We start from the raw sequence: 25,834 nt of genomic DNA on the forward strand, positions 1-25,834 counted from the left end.
ATTTGTATCTGTGAAAAGATTGCAGAGTATACCCCTAATATTTTTGTGTCTAATTAGTTTTGGAGACATTTGGCCACCATCATCAATGTTTCCCCCATAACACCCATGAAAACGCATGGCAGCCTTCTGAACACTGTTAATAAACTAGTCAGGTTCTTACTGAAGTCAGGTGGGACACACAAGGCATCAGAGTGAAAGACGCAGCATTTGTCATCTTTAGGACAGTCCTCATCGCGGACACATCCCTTGTGTGACGGAACGACTTTCAGAAGCAGCGGGCACTGACCTGCCTTCAGGAGGACCGGCACTGTGAGAGAGCAGGAGGAATAGGAAACAATTGGACCGAACAATTTTCTGAAAATCTGTCATATTTGTGTGGAGATGGTTACGATCAATAGGCATTTGCATTTGTAGGAAGTCAAAACAGAAAGGAGGTGACATTGTCAGCTGCTATAGAATCACACAGTGTTCCACAATGTCATCAACACAATACAACAGTGAATAATCAGTGTCCTCGGTCCTTCTACTGGGACCTCCAGTCTGGCGCCAATCACTATCAACAGATATGAGAACAATCCATAATATTCAACATCAAGTCTAGTGACCATCAACCCACACCTTGAATGTCACAAGTAGAACAATGGAAATCATGTGTATTACAGAAACTCTATGCTAAACATTGTGTTGATCACTCTAAATTAAATATGAACTTTACCGGTCTTATATGTCCCCAATTGAAAATGTTTATGGTGCATATATATGTATACATATATAACTCTAAAGGCCTACATTGCTCTCAGAAATCTTCTTAATTGAGTGTCTCAGCTCTAAAGAGAGTGTATGTGAAATATATTGATCTATGTGTATGAAATGTACATTACAAGCTCCAGGTTTCTTAATTCCAGAGTAATGCAGGAATAATGAATGCAATGGATGTCTGTCACTCAGGGACCATATCCTACCTGTGTAAGGTGCAATGCAGACATGCCCACATCCATTGTGGCAGCATTTTTCATCATTGGGGCAGTCACTGTCATCGGAACATAACTCCGCACACGTCCCCACGCCCCATCGTCTACGAGGGCACATTCCAGGCTTTGCTTTGGGACAACATAATTTGAGTAGACATGTCAGGGAACACGACTTACCACAAGAACATGGACACAATTACACTGAACCATTTTCTGAAAATCTATCATGTTTGTGTGGAGATGTTTACATATAAATGTTAGCTGCTACAGAATCACACAGTGGTCACAGAATGTCATCAGTACAATACAACAGTGAATAATCAGTGGCAGCATTTTGGAAATATTGTGTATTACATAGACTGTGTACGCTAAATGTTTTGTTGGTCACTCTAAACTAAATATGATCTTTAGCGATCTTACATTTCCCCATTACAAATAGGTTTATGGTAGCAACTTGTCAGCCTACACTGACTCTTCCCTTTGAAGTCTTTCTATTACGTGACTTCTTAATTGAGTGTCTTAGCTCTAAAGAGAGCTCCAGCATTCATGTTTCCAGAGTAAAGCAGCAATAATGAATGCAATAGATGTGTGTATCTGTCACTCAGGGACCATATCCTACCTGTGTAAGGTGCAATGCAGACATGCCCACATCCGTTGTGACAGCATTTTTCATCATTGGGGCAGTCACTGTCCTTGGAACATAACTCTGCACATATCCCTATGCCCCATCGTCTACGAGGGCACACTCCAGGCTTTGCTTTGGGACAACATAATTTGAGCAGATGTCAGGGAACCCAACTTGCCACAAAGAGACATGAACATAGACACAATTGGACTGAACCAATTTATGGAAATCTATCATGTTTGTGTCGAGATGGATTTGACAAATATGCATTTGAATCTCTGGAAAGTTTGTAGGCCATACTCCAAGTAATTTTGTGTCTAATTAATAGTTTTGGAGACATTTGTCCCCGATCATCAATGTAACATTGTATGTTAACTAAAATGGGCTGTGCAACTGGTTACATACAGACACACAAACAGTGCTTTTAAGATGCCCAAGTAATCATTTATAGTTGAATGAACATATGAGACAAGTTGACAATCACATCATTATATGTTGACTGAGTTGTTGCATACGTTTTCTCAAGTTGGAGCTAAGTTTGGGCCAACTAAAAATGTTAAGTTCAGGTAACACTTTTATCTAGAAGTTGAATAAACTGAAAAAGGCTTTGGAACCACTTACTTCATAATAATTTGTTGAAACAACTAGAATTGTTTTTACAGTATATGCGTAAAATGGCCAAGGGTAGGCTGGATTGATTCAAAGTCATAATGGCTGGCTTGTATTTCTTAGTAAGGTAGCAACAAAATAGGTTGCAAAGGGGCAATGCACAATTATAGGCTATTGTTTATAACCACTTAGGTAGGCTGTAACAAGTGTGGCAGGCTAAGTCAAGTGTAGCAGGCTTCTTCAAAAAACTCAGCAAATTGTCACAGTTTGTTTCATGAAAAATAATGACAAATAATGCAAAGTAGGCTAATTAGAACAACTCACCTGTAGATATGCCTCCCGTTTCTGCAGCAGAGACTATTTTCAAATGTACAAATGCCAACAGAGAAAGAACCAAAGCACAACGCGCTGACAAATTCATGTCCATGCTGACTTCAAGACTGTTAGAGCAATTGCAGTCCAAATCAATTTCATAGCAGAGGAGGAGACCATAATATGTATTAACCTTAGATGACTAAGAGGGGGCGTTGCTTTGAAGCCACCGCACAGCCATTTTGGAACTCCTCCTTCATTGTAAAAAAAATAGCTATAGAAATGCATCTATTTGAATGCATCTACATTTGTTTTTTGACAAATATATTCTATTACAGACACCTTAATGCATACATGAAAATGATATTAATTGAACTGAACATGAACATTTTATATTTTGAGAGTGTTAATGTTAATGCCCCCACCACAACAAATAAATACATGAAATTGTGTCCTTGAAACGTTTTATTGAAATATTGTAGAACTCCATTCATTCCTATGGAGGACTGCTCTTTCTGGGGTGTGCCAATGTGGCGGCCTGTGGCTTCAAAGCCTCTCATTGGCCATTACACAGCATCAGCAATCCAGGGTTTATACACATCATTGGGGAGAGACCATAGAAAAGATGACTGCACAAGGAACAATGCACCTGCAGGGTCCCTATGCCCAACAATTTACATTCCGAGTTCGGATCCGAACACTTGCTTAGGTCACATGTAATGACAATAATTAAAAAGGATATGGAACTTGTGCCTCTGGGGGTACTCTTGATCCAAAAGTGGTCCCCCAAATGGACAGTAATATTGTTCAGAAATTAGACCAAAATTTGATGTAAACAATTAACAACTAAACGTCCATAGTGTGTCTTCAACTGAGTGTGTAGTTCAATGACTGAATGCATTTCTGTTAAACTGCAGGTGAAAATCCACAATGTATAATGATTCATAACGAAATGTTTCAAAGTACAGTATGTGGAGAATTATAACACTGTTGATGGGTTGATTTTTGGGCAATGGTTGGGCTCTGTTTACATGGTATATGATTTTTACTTGTAATTCATCTTAAGAAATAGGCCTATACATGTCCCAAAATAACTTTTTTAATTTCTATCAAAGCTTTTCTCTCTCATCTGTCAAGTTCATGATGGGCAGACCTATACGCGTTTATCATTTTACTACACTGATATCTTGCGGCTTAGAGCGGACAACTATTTGGCGGAATAAATAAATGCTCAACATTGGATTTTCTTACATTATTCTCTCACAATAACATTGTAGGACTATACACATCACATTCTATATGACTGACTGTTAACCTGTCTCCTACCCTTCATCTACACTGATTGAAGTGGTTTTAACAGGTGAAATTAATAAGGGATCGCAGCTTTCACCTGGTCAGTCTATATCAGTCTATGTTCATAATGTTTTGTACAGTCAGTCTATAACACGTTGTGGTTGACAAAGTGATTAGCCATTTGATTCGCTGTTCAGGAGTCTTATGGCTTGGGGTAGAAGCTATTTAGGAGCCTCTTGGACCTAGACTTGGCGCTCCGGTACTGCTTGCCGTGCGGTAGCAGAGAGAACAGTCTATGACTAGGGTGGCTGGAGTCTTTGACAATTTTTAGGGCCTTCCTCTGACACCACCTGGTATAGAGGTCCTGGATGGCAGGAAGCTTGGTCCCGGTGATGTACTGGGCCGTATGCACTACCCTCTGTAGTGCCTTGCGGTCGGAGGCCAAGCAGTTACCATACCAGGCAGTGAACGAACCTGTCAGGATGCTCTCGATGGTGCAGCTGTAAAACCTTTTGAGGATCTGAGGACCCATGCCAAATCTTTTCAGTCTACTGAGGGGGAATAGGTTTTGTCGTGCCCTCTCCACAACTGTCTTGGTGTGCTTGGACCATGTTAGTTTGTTGATGATGTGGACGCCAAGGAACTTGAATCCTGCTCCACTACAGCCCCGTCAATGAGAATGGGGGCGTGCTCGGTCCTCCTTTTCCTGCAGTCCACAATCATCTCCTTTGTCTTGATCACGTTGAGGGGGAGTTGTTGTCCTTCCACCACACGGTCAGGTCTCTGACCTCCTCCCTATAGGCTGTCTCATCGTTGTCGGTGATCAGGCCTACCACTGGTGTGTCATCAGCAAACTTAATGATGGTGTTGGAGTAGTGCCTGGCCGTGCAGTCATGAGTGAACAGGGAGTACAGGAAGGGGCTGAGCACGCACCCCTACCCTTACCACCTGGGGGCGGCCCATCATGAAATCCAGGATTCAGTTCCAGAGGGAGGTGTTTAGTCCCAGGGTCCTTAGCTTAGTGATGAGCTTTGAGGGCACTATGGTGTTGAACACTGAGCTGTAGTCAATGAATAGCAGTCTCACATAGGTGTTCCTTTTTTCCAGGTGTGACAGGGCAGTGGGGAGTGCAATAGAGATTGCATCGTCTGTGGATCTTTTGGTGTGGTATGCTAATTGGAGTGGGTCTAGGGTTTCTGGGATAATGGTGTGGATGTGAGCCATGACCAGCCTTTCAAAGCATTTCATGGCTACAGACGTGAGTGCTATGGGTCGGTAGTCATTTAGGCAGGCTATCTTAGTTTTTCTTGGGCACAGGGACTATGGTAGTCTGCTTGAAACATGTTGGTATTACAGACTCAGACAGGGAGAGGATGAAAATGTCAGTGAAGACACTTGCCAGTTGGTCAGCGCATGCTCGGAGTACACGTCCTGGTAATCCGTCTGGCCCTGCAGCCTTGTGAATGTTGACCTGTTTGAAGGTCTTACTCACATCGGCTGCGGAGAGCGTGATCACACAGTCGTCCGGAACAGCTGATGCTCTCATGCATGTTTCAGTGTTACTTGACTCGAAGCGAGCATAGAAGTTATTTAGCTCGTCTGGTAGGCTCGTGTCACTGAGCAGCTCGCGGCTGTGTTTCTCTTTGTAGTCTGTAATAGTTTGCAGGCCCTGCCACATCCGACGAGCGTCGGAGCCGGTGTAGTACGATTTAATGTTAGTCCTGTGTCGGCACTTTGCCTGTTTGATGGTTCGTCGGAGGGCATAGCGGGATTTCTTATAAGATCTCTGGCGCTCTAGGTCGACAGATTCCCGCACCTAGGTTACCGGTCCGCTCCTGATCCCCGGGATCGTCATCTTGGTCTGCATCCTGCGGCTGAAGCCGTGCGTCAGGGAGGGGGTACTGTCACGTGTGCTCCCTCTCCGGCCTCTAGGTAACCAGGCTGCTCGTTATGGCGCAGCCCTGTCACCATCGTTGCTTTCATCACCGTGTTATGACACTCACCTGGACTCCATCACCTCCTTGATTACCTGCCCTATATTTGTCACTCGTTTTGGTTCCTTCCCCAGGCGTCATTGTTTCTGTTTCAGTTTGGTCTATGCGTTGTTTGTGTTTCTTGTTTTCTATTATGTTTTGTTTATTGGTTAAATCCCTCACTCGTTGAACTTGCTTCCCAACTCTCAGCGCACATTGTTACACTAATATTCATAAGACCATTAAATAAGATATGTAATATAGGTCTTTATAAACTACTTTACTAATAACCAGTTAAGTCTTTTTGCGTGGCCTCATCTAAAGTGTGGGCAACTTCTACTTAAATACTAAATACTTTCTAAACAATAAGCACACAATATTCCAAAACGGTCACGCTGTTGTGATACTGTGATGTGTAACTTCAGACAAACTCTATGTTGAGTACCATAATGTTTTTAAGTCCACAAATGCTTTTCTTAATTACATAAATGCTTCAAAATTCCCAAAAAGTGACATTAGCTGATGAAGATGATCTCATAGAACAAAACGTATAAGATCTCCTAAACCTGTCTTCACCACAAAACGTATTTTCAGCGTTTATGCAAAAACCTTACAAAAACTCCATACATTTTCCCATAGGCTTTGTTCAAAGAACCATGGCGGAGTTAGTCCCTACAAAGAGACATCATTACTGTTGCTCTCTATATATGTTAGCAATTGGGAACCTTCAACCCTTGCAAAAGTAACCTCACAGCCCAATCCCCCCACCCCCCTTTCGCTAATTTCACCACCAGCAAAGCATTAAAAAAGAATCTCACCCATCTACACACAATATCTCATAATCACAGTGAAAATATGATTTTAGAAATATTTGCTAATTTATTGAAAGTGAAATACAGAAATATCTAATTTACATGCAGTACCAGTCAAAGGTTTGAACACACCTAGTCATTCCAGTTTTTTTTGTAACTATTTTCTACATTGTGTAATAATAGTGAAGACATCAACACTATGAAATAACACATATGGAATCATGTAGTAACCAAAAAAGTGTTAAACAAATAAAAATATATTTAAAATTCTTCTTAGTAGCCACACTTTGCCTTGATGACAGCTTTGCACACTCTTGGCATTCTCTCAACCAGCTTCACCTGGAATGCTTTTCCAGCAGTCTTGAAGGAGTTCCCCACATATGCTGAGCACTTGTTGGCCCTTCCTCCCCAATTAAGGTGCCACCAACCTCCTGTGCTAGACAGCCATTTTCAAAAGGGGTCTCTTTGCTGTTATACAGATTAAAACCATCCATTTCTGGTGGATTGACAATGGAACTCTGTTTAAGTATATTTTTTAAATGAAGCCAAACACAGTAGGCTACTGTTTAAATGTTATCCTCCAGAAGAGGCAGAACATAGGCTATATTACAGCAAATAATATGTCTAATCTCGAAAGTACTGATAGAGGAAAAAACATGTTCTTGTAGAGAATGTATAAGGAAGGTATCATGTTAATGAATGACATTGTAAACAACAAAGGTAAAATTATGTCACACAAGCAATTAATCACGGTGTAAGGAAATGTATGCTCAATACAAAATTATGACCAGTTCATCGCAGCTCTGCCACAAAAATGGAAGAGGCAATTACTTAAAAGAGAAAGGAATGAATTAATCGTAAATGGCTTAAAATGACCAATATAAATCGTAACATGTATCAGTTTCCCTTATGGTCAAGAGGGTTGACAACTATACCGCATTAAATTCAAGATAGTTGGGAACAGATTTTCTATATCCCAATACCATGGCATCAGATTTATGAAGTAATATACAAAGTAACAATTGAAGCATCAAACCTTTCTTTTCAATTTAAGCTATTATATCAAATTCCGCTACAAAAAGAATGCTCAGTATATGGGGCATTGAACAGAATCAATAGAGTATCTATTTTGGTACTGTCCATCGGTGGCTTGTTTTTGGAGTGAGGTTTAGGAATGGTTGTTACCATGGGTACCACTTGGTGCACATTTGGGGATTTTGCCCAAGCACTACACAGCTGATTCAAATAACCAACTCATCATCAAGCTTTGATTATTTTCATCAGCTGTGTAGTGCTAGAGCAAAAACTGAAACGTGCACCCAGGATGGGCCCCAGGACCGAGTTTGGGAAACCCTGCCCTATTGTACTGCCCAGGGACACAGTGATTTAATGCAAAGTGATGGATTGTGGGCATGCGCCTGCCACAGAGGAACATCCAAATCTTCCACTGTTTGATGTCAGAGTAGCTCACCATTGTCCCAGGGAGCATTCGGACTACCTCCAAGTCATATCGCATCTCACGCACCAGAGTTGTCCCCTTTGTGTGTCCCAAGTTGTTTCCACCGAGATGGATGACTGTATTCACGGTCACACCTCGTCTCAGCGAGAGAGAATATTTCAGTACCCTTCCACTGAGAACTGCTTTGCTAAATTTCGGGATTGTGTAGTCATCTATCTAGCCAGCTACATTGTGTAATCGCACAATAAATATTTGCTTCAGTCTTTGTTTCCTTGCTCTCGCCAATTTTTTATGAGCAATGATCAGTAGGATTATGTGTGTAACAGGGTTTTATTGGTGATTCCCCTTGCCACTTTATTGTTAAGCCAATGGGTTTTTGGTGTTAGTTTTGTCTTGCCGTCACCTACTCAACATGGCATCTTATTGGCTGGTTTGCGTAGCTTGCTTACGAGGGAGGATGTTTCAGTTAGAATCGTCCCAGTGAACAAGCACCAAACCAGCGGTAAGTTGTTGGTTGCAAAGCACTGTACATCAAAAGTGATTTTTATACTCCCAAGTGATGATTTAAGTGTACAATTTATATACATTTGTTTGTAAATGTTATTCGAACATCACACATAAGATGCAGTGTTTTTTGGAGAATATTGGTTGTGCATTTTGGTTGTAAAGAATTCCCGCCAGTACTAGCTAGCAACTTACTGTGTCTGGTGGGGGGGGTTCATATATTTTGTACAGTGCGTGAGTGCAGAGTTGGATGGTGAGCCGTGCATTGCGTGACGTGCAATTTTGTGCTGTTCCTACCAGGTACATTGTTAAAGATATTATATTGTATATTGTAATTGTATTATTTTGGTAACTACATGGCCCAGTGAACAAGCACCAAACCAGCGTGCGTGAGTGCAGAGTTGGATGGTGAGCCGTGCATTGCATGACGTGCAATTTTGTGCTGTTCCTACCAGGTACATTGTTAAAGAATAAATCTCCATGACTGGTGCTACACGTTGGAATTCGTGTCGAGGATTGATTGTACACAACGCAAGAATAGTACTTCTTCTTTACAACCAAAATGCACAACCAATATTCTCCAAAAAACACTGCATCTTATGTGTGATGTTCGAATAACATTTACAAACAAACGTATATAAATTTGTCTTCTTAAATCATCACTTGGGAGTATAAAAATCACTTTTGATGTACAGTGCTTTGCAACCAACAACTTACCGCTTGTTTGGTGCTTGTTCACTGGGACGATTCTAACTGAAACATCCTCCCTCATAAGCAAGCTACGCAAACCAGCCAATAAGATGCCATGTTGAGTAGGTGACGGCAAGACAAAACTAACACCAAAAACCCATTGGCCTAACAATAAAGTGGCAAGGGGAATCACCAATAAAACCCTGTTACATGTGTAGGGATCTTATCAATGAATAAAACGTACAACATTGTGAAGATTCACAAGGAGAGCATGTGTTAAACAGTATTATAAAGTGGGTGGTTCGTGCCCCGAATGCTGATTGGCTGACAGCCGTGGAATATCAGGCCATATTCCACGGGTATGACAAATCATTTATTTTACAGCTTCAATTACGTTGGTAATCAGTTTATAATAGCAATAAGGAACCTCGGGGGTTTGTGGTATATGGCCAATATACCACGGCTAAGGGCTGTATATCCAGGCACTTGCTAAGAACAGTTCTTAGCATGGTAAATTGGCCTTATACTACACCTCCTCGTGCTTTATTGCTTAATTATAATGTTCTATAATAAGGTTGCATGATCACCTTCCGGTATAAAAACCATGGAAATTAAAACCAAAAAAAATGTTTAAAGTGCAAACAGGCATTGATCTGAAGCCGGAAAATGAAGGATATTCACATGAGAGTCTCAAATAAACCCCTAAACAACCATGCACGGGTGTTCAAAATCTTGTTTTATTCAAATTCAGCAGTCCACATGAGTTTGTCAATTCACATACCGTTCATAAAATGGGTACAGTTTCCATAAAAGCTATGATCATTTTTCATATTTATTATTGCATAAAATCATCAGTTTTCAAAGACATAACTGTACTTGTAATAATTAGTATTTTCTACTTATTTCTTATAATTATTAAGAATTTCCAATAAAGCTTCAATGGCTCAGTGCAGGCGTAGAATCAACATATCCGGAAACACTTCTGTTCCTCGGGCACTGGCCATCTTTGTAACAGTACTCGGCACACATGTAGGTCCCCTTGGGCAGGACACAGCGACCGGGCTTCACTATGGTAACAGAGAAAAAGCGGTCAGTTATACAGTAGAAACATACGTGTAATAGGAATTTCCAGGTTAACAATTGAGAAAAGCGGTCGCAGGTAAAGTCAATTAAATCTATCCATAATACATTGATACATGCAGAATGTATATGTACAATGTATGTGCATGTATATGTAGCAGAAAAGCTGTAAAACCCCCCCCAAAAGATATTTGACCTCCAAAGAGGTGGAGGACACAGTTTATTACAATTTGCAACAGGGAGACACTTCCAGCACAGAGGCAGAGAAAATGTCTAACTGGCATCTTGGAGACATGCCCTTTACATTCTAATCAGACAGCACCAAATGTTCTGTAAACACCAGCTCTAGAGGCTTGTAGGAAGTCAAAACAAACAGGCTGTCAGCTGCTACAGAATCACACAGTGTTCACAGAATGTCATCAATACAATATAACAGTGAATAATCAGTGTGTCCTCGGCCCTTGTACCTCAAGTCCGGCGTTAATCTCTATCAACAGATGTGAGAACAATCCATAACATTCAGCATCAAGTCTGGTGACCATCAACCCACACTTTGAGTGTCACAAGTAGAACACTGGAAATCATCCGTACACTGATTCTTTCCATTGAGGTCTTAATATTACAATGAGTTGGAATTCTGTTGGTGGCCCTTGACAAATTGTCAGCTTAATTAATGTTCTGTGTACAGTAATAAAGTATGTTGCTACTCCTCTGAAGTCTCAGCCTGATATTCCCAAATTCCCCTTCCCTTAGATATGCATTTGTGTCACCTTATCAACAACAACGTGTTATACACTGACTGTACAAAACATTATGAACACCTGCTCGTTTTATGACATAGAATGAGCATATATAATCCAAGATGGCGTAGCAGTCAGACGTCTTTGTCTTGTCTTGTCTCGTCCAGTGTATATATCATTTTCTTCGTATATATTTTGTATATATTTTTTATCTCAATTTCAATATACTCTTCTCACCCAATGTAGTATGGATCTGCTATTTTTTATACTTTAGAACCGGAACCCTCATCAGGAGCTAGCCAGCTAACTAGCTACTAGCTAGTAGTCAGTTAGCCACTGCTAGCGGTCATCACCATTAACTAGGGCATCAGCCAGCCTCAGCCTGTTCAATTCCTGCCAGTCTGCACAGAGTGATATCAACCCAGAGCATATCGGACAGTTTTTTCTCCGGATTCCTACCGCAAGTTCTGAACCTTTACATCGGATCATCGCAGCTAGCTAGCTGCTACCCGAGTGGCTACTCCTGGCTAACATCTCTGTCACGAAGCAAGCACCAGTTAGCCTGGAGCTAGCCTCGAGCTAGGCCCATCTCCCTGCTAGCCGAAGAGATCCCTCAGACAATTCCTGGGTTTCAAAACCTCTTTTGCCAATTGGCCTGGATTCCTTGCTGCTGACACGGAGCCCCACCAATCCATCACGACTGGTCTGCCGACGTAGCCGTTCGAGGGGGTTTCAACAGGCTCTCCCTTTGCGATGTCCCCCTGAGGCTCATCTGCTAGCCTGCCAGCCCCGGCCTGCTAGCTGTCTGAATCGCTGTGTCTCCAGCTTGCCTAGCTACTCACTGGACCCTATGATCACTCGGCTACACATGCCTCTCCCTAATGTCAACATGCCTTGTCTATTGCTGTTTTGGTTGGTGATTATTGTCTTATTTCACTGTAGAGTCTCCAGCCCTGCTCAATTTGCCTTAGCTAGCCCTTTTGTTCCACCCCCCCCACTCATGCGGTGACTTCACCTGGCTTAAATGGTGCCTCTAGAGACAAAACCTCTCTCATCGTCACTCAATGCTAGGTTTTACCTCCACTGTACTCACATCCTGCCATACCCTTGTCTGTACATTATGCCTTGAATATACTCTTCCTTGCCCAGAAATCTGCTCCTTTTACTCTCTGTTCCGAACGCACTAGACGACCAGTTTTTATAGCCTTTAGCCGTACCCTTATCATACTCCTCCTCTGTTCCTCTGGTGATGTAGAGGTTAACCCAGGCCCTGCAGCCCCCAGCATCACTCCCATTCCCCAGGCGCTCTCATTTGTTGACTTCTGTAACTGTAAAAGCCTTGGTTTCAGGCATGTTAACATTAGAAGCCTCCTCCCTAAGTTTGTTTTATTCACTGCTTTAGCACACTCTGTCAACCCAGATGTCCTAGCCATTTCTGAATCCTGGCTTAGGAAGGCCACCAAAAATCCTGACATTTCCATCCCTAACTATCACATTTTCCGACAAGATAGAACTGCCAAATGGGGAGGAGTTGCAATCTACTGCAGAGATAGCCTGCAGAGTTCTGTCATACTATCTAGGTCTGTGCCCAAACAATTCGAGCTTCTACTTAAAAATCAACCTTTTCAAAAACAAGTCTCTCACCGTTGCCGCTTGCTATAGACCCCCCTCAGCCCCCAGCTGTGCCCTGGACACCATACGTGAATTGATCGCTCCCCATCTATCTTCAGAGTTCGTACTGTTAGGTGACCTAAACTGGGACATGCTTAAAACGTCTTCTGGCTGCAGGGGCAGTATTGAGTAGCTCTGATAAAAGGTGCCCATTTCAAACGGCCTCGTACTCAATTCTTGCTCGTACAATATGCATATTATTATTACTATTGGATAGAAAACACTCTCTAGTTTCTAAAACCGTTTGAATGATATCTGTGAGTAAAACAGAACTCATTTGGCACAAACTTCCTGACCAGGAAGTGGAAAGTCTGAAAACTATGCTCTGTTCTAGGTCCTGCCTATAAATGGGCATGATACATATTAGTATACATGCACGTCATACACCTTCCCCTAGATGTCAAGAGGCAGTGAGAGAAGAAATGGAGTGTTTATCTTGGTCTGAGGTGGAATAAATCCTCTTGGAATGACGTGTCACCCATTTCCTGTTTTCTGGAAAGCGCGAGGATGGACCTGGAATTGCCTTCTGAAAAGCTGTCGTTATAGGCGACTACCATCTCCGGCTTTGATTTTATTTGATACATGTGACAATATCATCGTAAAGTATGTTTTTTCAATATAGTTTTATTAGATTATTGAAATTTATTCGGGACGTTAGGCGTGTTGCGTTGTGTGCCTTTGTTCAGGAAGGAGAGCTTCGCGCCACTTGGCTAGTGCGCTTGCTAATTCAAGAGGGAAAAAGGACGTTCTAAATCCAAACAACGATTGTTCTTGACAAAGGACCTCTTGTACAACATTCTGATGGAAGCTCATCAAAAGTAGGACCCATTTTATGATGCTATTTCATATATCTGTCGAAATGTGTACTATTAGTTTTGCGCCCAGGTTTTGGGCACTCGCTCGCCATAACGTAAGCCTTATGTCGTAATGAAGTTATTTTTAGAATTCTAACACTGCGATTGCATTAAGAACTAGTGTATCTATCATTTCCTATACAACATGTATTTTTTAGTAATGTTTATGAATAGTTATTTGGTCAGAATATGTGAGAGTCAGAAAAATATCCGGATGTTCTGGGAAAAAGATGCTACCTTAGCACAATGTGTAACCACTGATTTCAGCTCTAAATATGCACATTTTCGAACAAAACATAGATTTATTGTATAACATGTTATAAGACTGTCATCTGATGAAGTTGTTTCTTGGTTAGTTTGGTTGGTTCTTGGTTAGTTAGGTTGGCTTTGTGCATGCTACCTGTGCTGTGAAAAATGTCTGTCCTTTTTTGTATTTGGTGGTGAGCTAACATAAATATACGTGGTGTTTTCGCTGTAAAACATTTTAAAAATCGGACATGTTGGCTGGATTCACAAGATGTTTATCTTTCAAATGATGTATTGGACTTGTTAATGTGTGAAAGTTAAATATTTTAAAAATATATATTTTGAATTTCGCGTCCTGCACTTGAGCTGGCTGTTGTCATAAGTGTACCGACGTCGGGCTTGCAGCCAGAAGAAGTTAACACCCCGGCCATCCTACAATCTAAGCTAGATGCCCTCAATCTCACACAAATTATCAAGGAACCTACCAGGTACAACCCTAAATCCGTAACCATGGGCACCCTCTTAGATATCATCCTGACCGACTTGCACTCTAAATACACCTTTGGTGTCTTCAACCAGGATCTCAGCGATCACTGCCTCATTGTCTGCGTGCGTAATGGGCCTGCGGTCAAACGACCAACCCTCATCACTGTCAAACGCTCCCTAAAACACTTCAGCGAGCAGGCCTTTCTAATCGACCTGGCTCGGGTATCCTGGAAGGATATTGACCTCATCCCATCAGTAGAGGATGCCTGGTTGCTCTTCAAAAGTTCTTTCCTCACCATCTTAAATAAGCATGCCCCATTCCACAAATGTGGAACTAAGAACAGATATAGGCCTTGTTTCACCCCAGACTTGACTGCCCTTGACCAGCACAAAAACATCCCGTGGCGTTCTGCATTAGCATCGAATAGCCTTCGCGATATGCAACTTTTCAGGGAAGTCAGGAACCAATATACTCAGTCAGTTAGGAAAGCTAAGGCTAGCTTTTTCAAACAGAAATTTGTTTCCTGTAGCACTAAAGCCAAAAAGTTTTGGGACACTGTAAAGTCCATGGAGAATAAGAGCGCCTCCTCCCAGCTGCCTCTGCACTGAGGATAGTAAACACTGTCACCACCGATAAATCTACGATAATCGATAATTTCAATAAGCATTTTTCTATGGCTGGCCAAGCTTTCCACCTGGCTACCCCTACCCCGGCCAACATCTCAGCACCCCCTGCAGCAACTTGCCCAAGCCCCCCTCGTCTGTCCTTCACCCAAATCCAGACCGCTGATGTTTTGAAAGAGCTGCAAAATTTGGATCCTACAAATCAGCTGGGCTAGACTTTCTGGACCCTCTCTTTCTAAAATGATCCGCCGGAATTGTTGCAACCCCTATTACTAGCCTATTCAACCTCTCTTTCGTATTGTCTGAGATCCCCAAAGATTGGAAAGCTGCCGCGGTCATCCCCCTCTTCAAAGGGGAAGACACTCTAGACCCAAACTGTTATAGACCTATATCCATCCTGCCCTGCCTTTCTAAAATCTTCGAAAGCCAAGTTAACAAACAGATCACCGACCATTTCGAATCCCACCACACCTTCTCCACTATGCAATCTGGTTTCCGAGCTGGTCATGGGTGCACCTCAGCCACGCTCAAGGTCCTAAACGATATCATAACCGCCATTGATAAAAGACAGTACTGTGCAGCCGTCTTCATTGATCTGGCCAAGGCTTTCGACTCTGTCAATCACCAAATTCTCATCTGCAGACTCAATAGCCTTGGATTCTCAAATGACTGCCTCGCCTGGTTCACCAACTACTTCTCAGATAGAGTTCAGTGTGTCAAATCGGAGGGCCTGTTGTCCAGACCTCTGGCATCCACCTCTACGCAGACGACACCATTCTGTATACATCTGGACCTACTTTGGACACTGTGCTAAAAAACCTCCAAACGAGCTTCAACGCCATACAACACTCCTTCCATGGCCTCCAACTGCTTTTAAATGCTAGTAAAACTAACTGCATGCTCTTCAACCGATTGCTGCCAGCACCCTCCACTAGCATCACTACTCTGGACGGTTCTGACCTAGAATATGTGCACAACTACAAATACTTAGGTGTCTGGTTAGACTTTAAACTCTCCTTCAAGACTCACATCAAGCATCTCCAATCCCAAATTAAATCTAGAATCGGCTTACTATTTCGCAACAAAGCCTCCTTCACTCATGCTGCCAAACATACCCTCGTAAAACTGACTATCCTACCCGTCCCTGACTTCGGCGATGTCATTTACAAAATAGCCTCCAACACTCTACTCAGCAAACTGGATGTAGTCTATCACAGTGCCATCCATTTTGTCACCAAAGCCCCATATACTACCCACCACTGCGACCTGTATGCTCTCATTGGCTGGCCCTCACTACATATTCGTCGCCAAACCCACTGGCTCCAGGTCATCTATAAGTCTTTGCTAGGTAAAGCCCCGCCTTATCTCAGCTCACTGGTCACCATAGCAACACCCACCCGTAGCACACGCTCCAGCAGGTATATTTCACTGGTTATCCCCAAAGCCAACACTTTCTTTGGCCGCCTTTCCTTCCACTTCTCTGCTGCCAATGACTGGAACGAATTGCAAAAATCTCCGAAGCTGGAGTCTTATTTCTCCCTCTCTAACTTTAAGCATCAGCTGTCAGAGCAGCTTACCGATCACTGTACCTGTACACAGCCAATCTGTAAATAGCAAACCCAACTACCTCATCCCCATATTATTACTTACCCACTTGCTCTTTTGCACCCCAGAATCTGTACTTGCACATCATCATCTGCACATTTATCATCTGCACATTTATCACTCCAGTGTTAATGCTAAATTGGAATTATTTCTCCTCTATGGCCTATTTATTGCCTACCTCCCTACTCTTCTACATTTGCACGCACTGTACATAGATTTTTTATTATTGACTGTACGTTTGTTTATGTGTAACTGTGTTGTTGTTTTTGTCACACTGCTCTGCTTTATCTTGACTAGGTCGCAGTTTTAAATTAAAACTTGTTCTCAACTGGCCTACCTGGATAAATAAAGGTGATTTTTTGATTTATTAACATAGACTGACCAGGTGAATCCAGCTGAAAGCTATAATCCCTTCTTGATGTAACTTGTTAAATCAACTTCAGTGTAGATGAAGGGGAGTGAAGATGAAGTGGAGGAGACAGGTTAAAGAAGGATTTTTAAGCTTTGAGAAAATAGACACATGGATTGGGTATGTGTGCCGTTCAGAGGGTGAACGTGCAAGACAAAAGATTTAACTGCCTTTGAACGGGCTATTGTAGTAGGTGCCAAGCACACCGGATTGACTGTGTCAAGAACTGCAAAGCTGTTGGGTTTCTCATGCTCAACATTTTCCTGTGTGTATCAAGAATGGTCTACCACCCAAAGGACATCCAGCCAACATGACACAACTGTGAGGAGCATTGGAGTCAACATTGGCCAGCATCCCTGTGGAACGCTTTCAACACCTTGTAGAGTCCATTCGCTAACGAATTAAGGCTTTTCTGAGGACAAAAGGGGGTGCAACTCAAAAATAGGAAGGTTTTCCTAAAGTTTGGTATACTCAGAGTGTATAGATGTTGCAGAACATTGGTATATACTCTAAAGGCCTGCATGGATCTTGGAAATCTTGTTAATTGAGTGTCTCAGCTCTAAAGAGAGTGTATGTGAAAAATATATATCTATGTGTATGAAATGTACATGACAAGCCCCAGCTTTCTTGTTTCCAGAGTAATGCAGCAATAATGAATGCAATGGATGTGTGTATCTGTCACCCAGGGACCATATCCTACCTGTGTCGGTGCAATGCAGTCATGCCCACATCCATTGTGGCAGCATTTTTCATCATTGGGGCAGTCACTGTCATTGGAACAGAACTCCGCACACGTCCCCACGCCCCATTGTCTACGAGGGCACACTCCAGGCTTTGCTTTGGGACAACACAATTTAACCAGACATGTCAGGGAACCCAACTTACCACAAAGAGACATGAACATGGACAAAATTGGACTGAACCATTTTCTGAAAATCTGTCATATTTGTGTGGAGATGTTTATAATAAACAGGAATTTGAATTTGTGAAAAGATTGCAGACAATACCCCTGATATTTTTGTGTCTAATTAGTTTTGGAGACATTTGGCCACCATCATCAATGTTTCCCCCATAACACCCATGAAAACGCATGGCAGCCTTCTGAACACTGTTAATAAACTAGTCAGGTTCTTACTGAAGTCAGGTGGGACACACAAGGCGTAAGAGTGAAAGACGCAGCATTTGTCATCTTTAGGACAGTCCTCATCGCGGACACATCCCTTGTGTGGCGGCAGGACTTTCAGAAGCAGCGGGCACTGACCTGCCTTCGGGAGGATCGGCACTGAGAGAGCAGGAGGAATAGGAAACAATTGGACCAAACCATTTTCTGAAAATCTGTAATATTTGTGTGGAGATGGTTACGATAAATAGGCATTTACATTTGTAGGAAGTCAAAACAGAAAGGAGGTGACATTGTCAGCTGCTATAGAATCACACAGTGTTCCACAATGTCATCAATACAATACAACAATGCAATGAATAATCAGTGTGTCCTCGGTCCTTCTACTGGGACCTCCAGTCTGGCGCCAATCACTATCAACAGATATGAGAACAATCCATAACATTCAACATCAAGTCTAGTGACCATCAACCCACACCTTGAATGTCAAAACGAGAATAATGGAAATCATGTGTATTACAGAAACTCTATGCTAAACATTGTGTTGATTACTCTAAATTAAATATGAGCTTTACTGGTCTTAAATGAACCCATTACAAAATGTTTATGATGGCAAATTGTCAGGCTGCACTGACTCTTTCCATTAAAGTCTTACTATTACAATGACTTGGAATCTTTCTAATTCTATGGCTGGAATTCTCAGGGTCATATATCAACAAGCTCTCATTCTCCCTTCAGAATTAGACGGTTTTGTACTTTTCTGCAATTGTCAAATGTTAAAGGGTTTTTGACATCCTGGGTTGCTCCGCCTGCTCAGCATACTGTAGTTCCAATTCTCCAAATGTCAAATTTCTGAGTTGCCCCAAATGCCAAATGTTGAAGTTAAGAGTAAAGGTTTAGGATAGAATAAAAAAATATATATATTAAAAAAGCTATCTACAACTGGATTGAACATGAGACCTTTGGCTCTGGAATCATGGGATGACACCTATCCACCACCTCTACCCAGAACTCCATGGCAACACCCAAGCCTACTCGATGGTAATAGCACTCACCGTTACCCCTAGCGGCTGGTTTTTGAAGGCACTTCCTGACGTAGTCAGGACATGGTCAGATGTCCTATTTGGAAGTCAATTTTGAGCTATATGGCTGCATATATATATATATATACACTGCTCCAAAAAATTAAGGGAACACTTAAACAACACAATGTAACTCCAAGTCAATCACACTTCTGTGAAATCAAACTGTCCACTTAGGAAGCAACACTGATTGACAATAAATTTCACATGCTGTTGTGCAAATGGAATAGACAAAAGGTGGAAATTATAGGCAATTAGCAAGACACCCCCAATAAAGGAGTGGTTCTGCAGGTGGTGACCACAGACCACTTCTCAGTTCCTATGCTTCCTGGCTGATGTTTTGGTCACTTTTGAATGCTGGCGGTGCTTTCACTCTAGTGGTAGCATAAGACGGAGTCTACAACCCACACAAGTGGCTCAGGTAGTGCAGCTCATCCAGGATGGCACATCAATGCGAGCTGTGGCAAGAAGGTTTGCTGTGTCTGTCAGCGTAGTGTCCAGAGCATGGAGGCGCTACCAGGAGACAGGCCAGTACATCAGGAGACGCGGAGGAGGCCGTAGGAGGGCAACAACCCAGCAGCAGGACCGCTACCTCCGCCTTTGTGCAAGGAGGAGCACTGCCAGAGCCCTGCAAAATGACCTCCAGCAGGCCACAAATGTGCATGTGTCAGCATATGGTCTCACAAGGGGTCTGAGGATCTCATCTCGGTACCTAATGGCAGTCAGGCTACCTCTGGCGAGCACATGGAGGGCTGTGCGGCCCCACAAAGAAATGCCACCCCACACCATGACTGACCCAGAGACTGGTCTGTGGTCACCACCTGCAGAACCACTCCTTTATTGGGGGTGTCTTGCTAATTGCTTATAATTTCCACCTTTTGTCTATTCCATTTGCACAAAAGCATGTGAAAATTATTGTCAATTAGTGTTGCTTCCTAAGTGGACAGTTTGATTTCACAGAAGTGTGATTGACTTGGAGTTACATTGTGTTGTTTAAGTGTTTCCTTTATTTTTTTGAGCAGTGTATATATATATATATATATATATATATATATATAACTCTAAAGGCCTACATGGCTCTCAGAAATCTTCTTAATTTATTGTCTCAGCTCTAAAGAGAGTGTATGTGAAATATATTGATCTATGTGTATGAAATGTACATTACAAGATCCAGCTTTCTTGTTTCCAGAGTAATGCAGCGAATAATGAATGCAATAGATGGGTGTATCTTTCACTCTGGGACCATATCCTACCTGTGTAAGGTGCAATGCAGTCATGCCCACATCCATTGTGGCAGCATTTTTCATCATTGGGGCAGTCACTGTCATTGGAACATAACTCCGCACACGTCCCTACGCCCCATCGTCTACGAGGGCACACTCCAGGCTTTGCTTTGGGACAACACAATTTGAGCAGACATGTCAGGGAACCCAACTTACCATAAAGAGACATGCACATGGACACAATTGGACTGAACCATTTTCTGAAAATATGTTATATTTGTGTGGAGATGTTTACGATAAATAGGAATTTGTAGGAAGTCAAAACAGAAAGGTGGTGACATTGTCAGCTGCTATATTATCACACAGTGTTCCACAATGTCATCAACACCATACAACAGTGAATAATCAGTGTGTCCTCGGTCCTTCTGCTGGGACCTGCAGTCTGGCGTCAATCACTGTCAACAGATATGAGAACAATCCATAACATTCATCATCAAGTCTAGTGACCATCAACCCACACCTTGAATGTCACAAGTAGAACAATGGAAATCATGTGTATTACAGAAACTCTATGCTAAACATTGTGTTGATTACTCTAAATTAAATATGAGCTTTACTGGTCTAAAATATCCCCATTACAAAATGTTTATGGTGGCAAATTGTCAGGCTGCACTGACTCTTTCCATTGAAGTCTTACTATTACAATGACTTGGAATCTTTCTAATTCTATGGCTGGAATTCGCAGGGTCATATATCAACAAGCTCTCATTCTCCCTTCAGAATTAGACGGTTTTGTACTTTTCTGCAAATGTCAAATGTTAAAGTGTTTTTGACACCCTGGGTTGCTCCTCCTGCTCAGCATACTGTAGTTCCAATTCTCCAAATGCCAAATATTGAAGTTAAGAGTTAAGGTTTAGGATAGAATAAAAAAATATATATTAAAAAAGCTATCTACAACTGGATTGAACATGAGACCTTTGGCTCTGGAGTCATGGGATGACACCTATCCATCACCTCTACCCAGAACTCCATAGCAACACCCAAGCCTACTTGATTGTAATAGCACTCACCGTTACCCCTAGTGGCTGGTTTTTGAAGGCACTTCCTGACGTAGTCAGGACATGGTCAGATGTCCTATTCGGAAGTCAAGTTTGAGCTATATGGCTGCATATATATGAACCATTTTCTGAAAATCTGTCATATTTGTGTGGAGATGGTTACGATAAATGTTAGCTGCTACAGAATCACACAGTGGTCACAGAATGTCATCAGTACACTACAACAGTGAATAATCAGTGTGTCCTCGATCCTGGTACTTGGACATCCTTTCAGGCGTCAATCACTATCAACAGATATGAGAACAATCCATAACATTCAGCATCAAGTCTAGTGACCATCAACCCACACCTTGAGTGTCACAACTAGAATACTGGAAATATTGTGTATTACATAGACTGTATACGCTAAATGTTTTGTTGGTCACTCTAAATATGATCTTTAGCGATCTTACATTTCCCCATTACAAATAGGTTTATGGTAGCAGCTTGTCAGCCTACACTGACTCTTCCATTTGAAGTCTTACTATTACAATGACTATGAATCTTTCTAATTCTACAGCTGGAATACTCTGGGTCATATATATATATATAGACTCTATATGCCTGCATGGCTCTTGGAAATCTTCATAATTTAGTGTCTTAGCTCTTAACCGAGCTCCAGCTTTCTTGATTCCAGAGTAATGCAGCAATAATGAATGCAATAGATGTGTGTATCTGTCACTCAGGGACCATATCCTACCTGTGTAAGGTGCAATGCAGACATGCCCACATCCGTTGTGACAGCATTTTTCATCATTGGGGCAGTCACTGTCACTGGAACATAACTCTGCACATATCCCTATGCCCCATCGTCTACGAGGGCACACTCCAGGCTTTGCTTTGGGACAACATAATTTGAGCAGATATGTCAGGGAACCCAACTTACCACAAAGACACATGAACATAGATACAATTAGACTGAATCATTTTCTGAAAATCTGTCATATTTGTGTTGATATGTATTCGACAAATATGCATTTGCATCTCTGGAAAGTTTGTAGGCCATACTCCAAGTAATTTTGTGTCTAATTAATAGTTTTGGAGACATTTGTCCCCGATCATCAATGTTTCCCCTATAACACCCATGACAATGAATGGCAGCCTTCTGAATACTCACAATCTATTGGTTAAAATATGTAGGTTGAAAAAATTGTATGTTAACTAAAACGGGCTGTGCAACTGGTTACACACAGACACACAAACAGTGCTTTTAAGATGCCCAAGTAATAATTTATAGTTGAATGAACATATGAGACAAGTTGACAAATACATCATTATATGTTGACTGAGTTGTTGCATACGTTTTCTCAAGTTGGAGCTAAGTTTGGGCCAACTAAAAATGTTAAGTTCAGGTAACACTTTTATCTAGCAGGCTTCTTCAAAAAACTCATCAAATTATCACAGTTTGTTTCATGACAAATAATGCAAAGTAGGCTAATTAGAACAACTCACCTGTAGATGTGCCTCCCGTTTCTGCAGCAGAGACTATTTTCAAATCTACAAATGCCAACAGAGAAAGAACCAAAGCACAACGCGCTGACAAATTCATGTCCATGCTGACTTCAAGACTGTTAGAGCAAATGCAGTCCACATCAATTTCATAGAAGAGGAGGAGACCATAATATGTATTAACCTTAGATGACTAAGAGGGGGCGCTGCTTTGAAGCCACCCCACAGCCATTTTGGAACTCCTCCTTCATTGTAAAAAAAAAAAGCTATAGAAATGCATCTATTAATGTCTACATTTGTTTTTTGACAAATATATTATATTACAGACACCTTAATGCATACATGAAAATTATATTAATTGAACTGAACATGAACATTTTATATTTTGAGAGTGTTCATGTTAATGCCCCCCACCACAACAAAGAATAACTTAAATACATGAAATTGTGTCCTTGAAACATTTTATTGAAATTGTCACGTCCTGACCTTAGAGATTCTATTTATGTCTCTGTTTTGGTTGGTCAGGGCGTGAGTTTGGGTGGGCAATCTATGTCTGGTGTTCTATGTTGTCCCTGTGTTGTATTTCTGTGTGTTTGGCCTGATATGGTTCTCAATCAGAGGCAGCTGTCTATCATTGTCTCTGATTGAGAATCATATTTAGGTAGCCTGTTCCCACCTGTGTTTGTGGGTGGTTGTTTCCTGTGTTAGTGTTTGCACCATACGGGACGGTTTCGGTTGTTTGTTTGTTTGTACTTTTGTTATTTTGTTCAGTGTTCTGTTGAGTTATTAAATTTCTCATTATGGACACTTACCACGCTGCACATTGGTCCGATCCTTGCTACTCCTCCTCAGACGAAGAGGAAATCCGTTACAGAAATATTGTAGAATTCCATTTATTCCTATGGAGGACTGCTCTTTCTGGGGTGTGCCAATGTGGCGGCCTGTGGCTTCAAAGCCTCTCATTGGCCATTACAAAGCACCAGCAATCCAGGGTTTATACACATCATTGGGGAGAGACCATAGAAAAGATGAATGCACAAGGAACAATGTACCTGCAGGGTCCCTATGCCCATCAATTTACATTCCGAGTTCGGATCCGAACACTTGCTTAGGTCACATGTAATGACAATAATTAAAAAGGATATGGAACTTGTGCCTCTGGGGGTGCTCTTGATCCAAAAGTGGTCCCCCAAATGGACAGTGATATTGTTCAGAAAATAGGACAGAATTTCATCATTGCACAGAAAGGTGCACACCACCCCAAACCCATGAGCAAAAGCAAATATGTGTATTGTTAGCCTAAAATGAAAGAGAAATGTATTAATTGAACTATACAGCCAACATTCAAGCCAACATTTGATGTAAACAATTAACAACTAAACGTCCATAGTGTGTCTTCAACTGAGTGTGTAGTTCAATGACTGAATGCATTTATGTTAAACTGCAGGTGAAAATCCACAATGTATAATGATTCATAACGAAATGTTTCAAAGTACAGTATGTGGAGAATTATAACACTGTTGATGGGTTGATTTTAGGGCAACGGTTGTGCTCTGTTTACATGGTATATGATTTTTACTTGTAATTCATCTTAAGAAATAGGCCTATACATGTCCCAAAATAACTTTTTTAATTGCTATCAAAGCTTTTCTCTCTCATCTGTCGTGCTCATGAATGGCAGACCTATACACGTTTATAATTTTACTACACTGTCATCTTGTGGCTTAGAGCGGACAACTATTTGGCGGACTAAATAAATGCTCAACATTGGATTTTCTTACATTATTCTCTCACAATAACATTGTAGGACTATACACATCACATTCTATATGACTGACTGAGACAACTCCACTTAGGTTAAACATATAGGCTGCATAAACAAAAGCTAAAGAGAGGATAGCCTATTGCTTACTAAGAATATACAGTATAAACTGAGTGTACAAAACATTAAGAGCATCTTCCTAATATTGAGTTATTTTGCCCTCAATTCGTCGGGGCATGGGCATTCCAAGGTGTTGAAAGCGTTCCACAGGGATGCTGGCCCATGTTGACTCAAATGCTTCCCACAGTTGTGTCCTTTGGGTGGTGGACCATTCTTGATACAAATGGGAAACTGCTGAACCTGAAAAACCCAGTAGCGTTGCCGTTCTTGACACAAATCGGTGCGCCTGGCACCTACCATATCCCGTTCAAAGACACTTAAATCTTCTGTCTTTGCCATTCACCCTCTGAATGGCACACATACACAATCCATGTCTCAATTGTCTCAAGGCTAAAAGATCCTTCTTTAACCTGTCTCCTCCCCTTCATCTACACTGATTGAAGTGGATTTAACAAGTTACATCAACATGGGATCATAGCTTTCACCTGGATTCACCTGGTCAGTCTCTGTCATGGAATGAGCAGGTGTTCATAATGTTTTGTTCAGTCAGTGTATAACACGTTGTTGTTGATAAAGTGATACAAATGCATATTTCAGGGAAATATGGGAATATCAGGCAGAGAATTCAGAGGAGTAGCAACATACGTTTCTTACGATACAGCAATTCACAGAACATTAAGCTGACAATTTGTCAAGGGCCACCAACAATTTAATAATGTTTACAAACTGTTTTACCCAGTTCATATGTACAGTGTCTACTGTATTCTAGTCAAGGCTCATCCTATATAACTACTGATGTACATGCCTTTTCTATTGATATACTTTCCATAATGTTTATACACACCATAATATACTGTATATATATGGTAACACTTCCATTTAAGGGGTCCTTATTACAGTGTAATTACATGTGTCCTTTCACTAACAAGTATTGTAGTTAACTGTAACAACTCATAGGTACAGTATAATAACAACATGTAGCTGGTAGTAATTGCGGTCTGTAATTACAGAAGTCTAA

General features: G+C 41.5%; 2 protein-coding genes across 2 annotated transcripts; both read right to left on the reverse strand.

The window, feature by feature from the left end:
* Positions 1–160: 160 nt before the first annotated feature.
* Positions 161–2,642, reverse strand: LOC129849669 (perlwapin-like; the record flags this gene model as incomplete). Its single annotated transcript, XM_055916480.1, has 4 exons — positions 2,530–2,642; positions 1,591–1,728; positions 963–1,100; positions 161–307 (listed from the first exon to the last, which is right to left on the reverse strand). Coding segments are annotated over exons 1-4 (526 nt in total), but the record flags the coding sequence as incomplete, so codon positions are not given.
* A 7,321-nt stretch (positions 2,643–9,963) lies between these two features.
* LOC129849670 (perlwapin-like) lies at positions 9,964–23,050 on the reverse strand. Its single transcript, XM_055916482.1, has 6 exons — positions 22,938–23,050; positions 22,186–22,323; positions 20,419–20,556; positions 18,099–18,245; positions 17,664–17,800; positions 9,964–10,315 (listed from the first exon to the last, which is right to left on the reverse strand). Exons 1-6 carry the CDS (start codon positions 23,038–23,040, stop codon positions 10,313–10,315), a joined length of 666 nt encoding a protein of 221 aa, XP_055772457.1. The 5' UTR covers positions 23,041–23,050; the 3' UTR covers positions 9,964–10,312.
* Positions 23,051–25,834: the final 2,784 nt, after the last annotated feature.

The sequence above is a fragment of the Salvelinus fontinalis genome, unplaced genomic scaffold (genome assembly GCF_029448725.1).
Source record: "Salvelinus fontinalis isolate EN_2023a unplaced genomic scaffold, ASM2944872v1 scaffold_1618, whole genome shotgun sequence".
NCBI lineage: Eukaryota > Metazoa > Chordata > Actinopteri > Salmoniformes > Salmonidae > Salvelinus > Salvelinus fontinalis.

Coding starts and splice junctions, on each gene's coding strand:
- LOC129849670 (XM_055916482.1), bottom strand. CDS start 23,040: ATGGACATGAATTTGTCAGCGCGTTGTGCTTTGGTTCTTTCTCTGTTG. Junction 20,557..22,185: donor CTGCATTGCACCTTACACAG/GTAGGATATGGT, acceptor GTTGTCCCAAAG/CAAAGCCTGGAGTGTGCCCT. Junction 17,801..18,098: donor GTGTGTCCCACCTGACTTCA/GTAAGAACCTGA, acceptor GTTGTCCCAAAG/CAAAGCCTGGAGTGTGCCCT.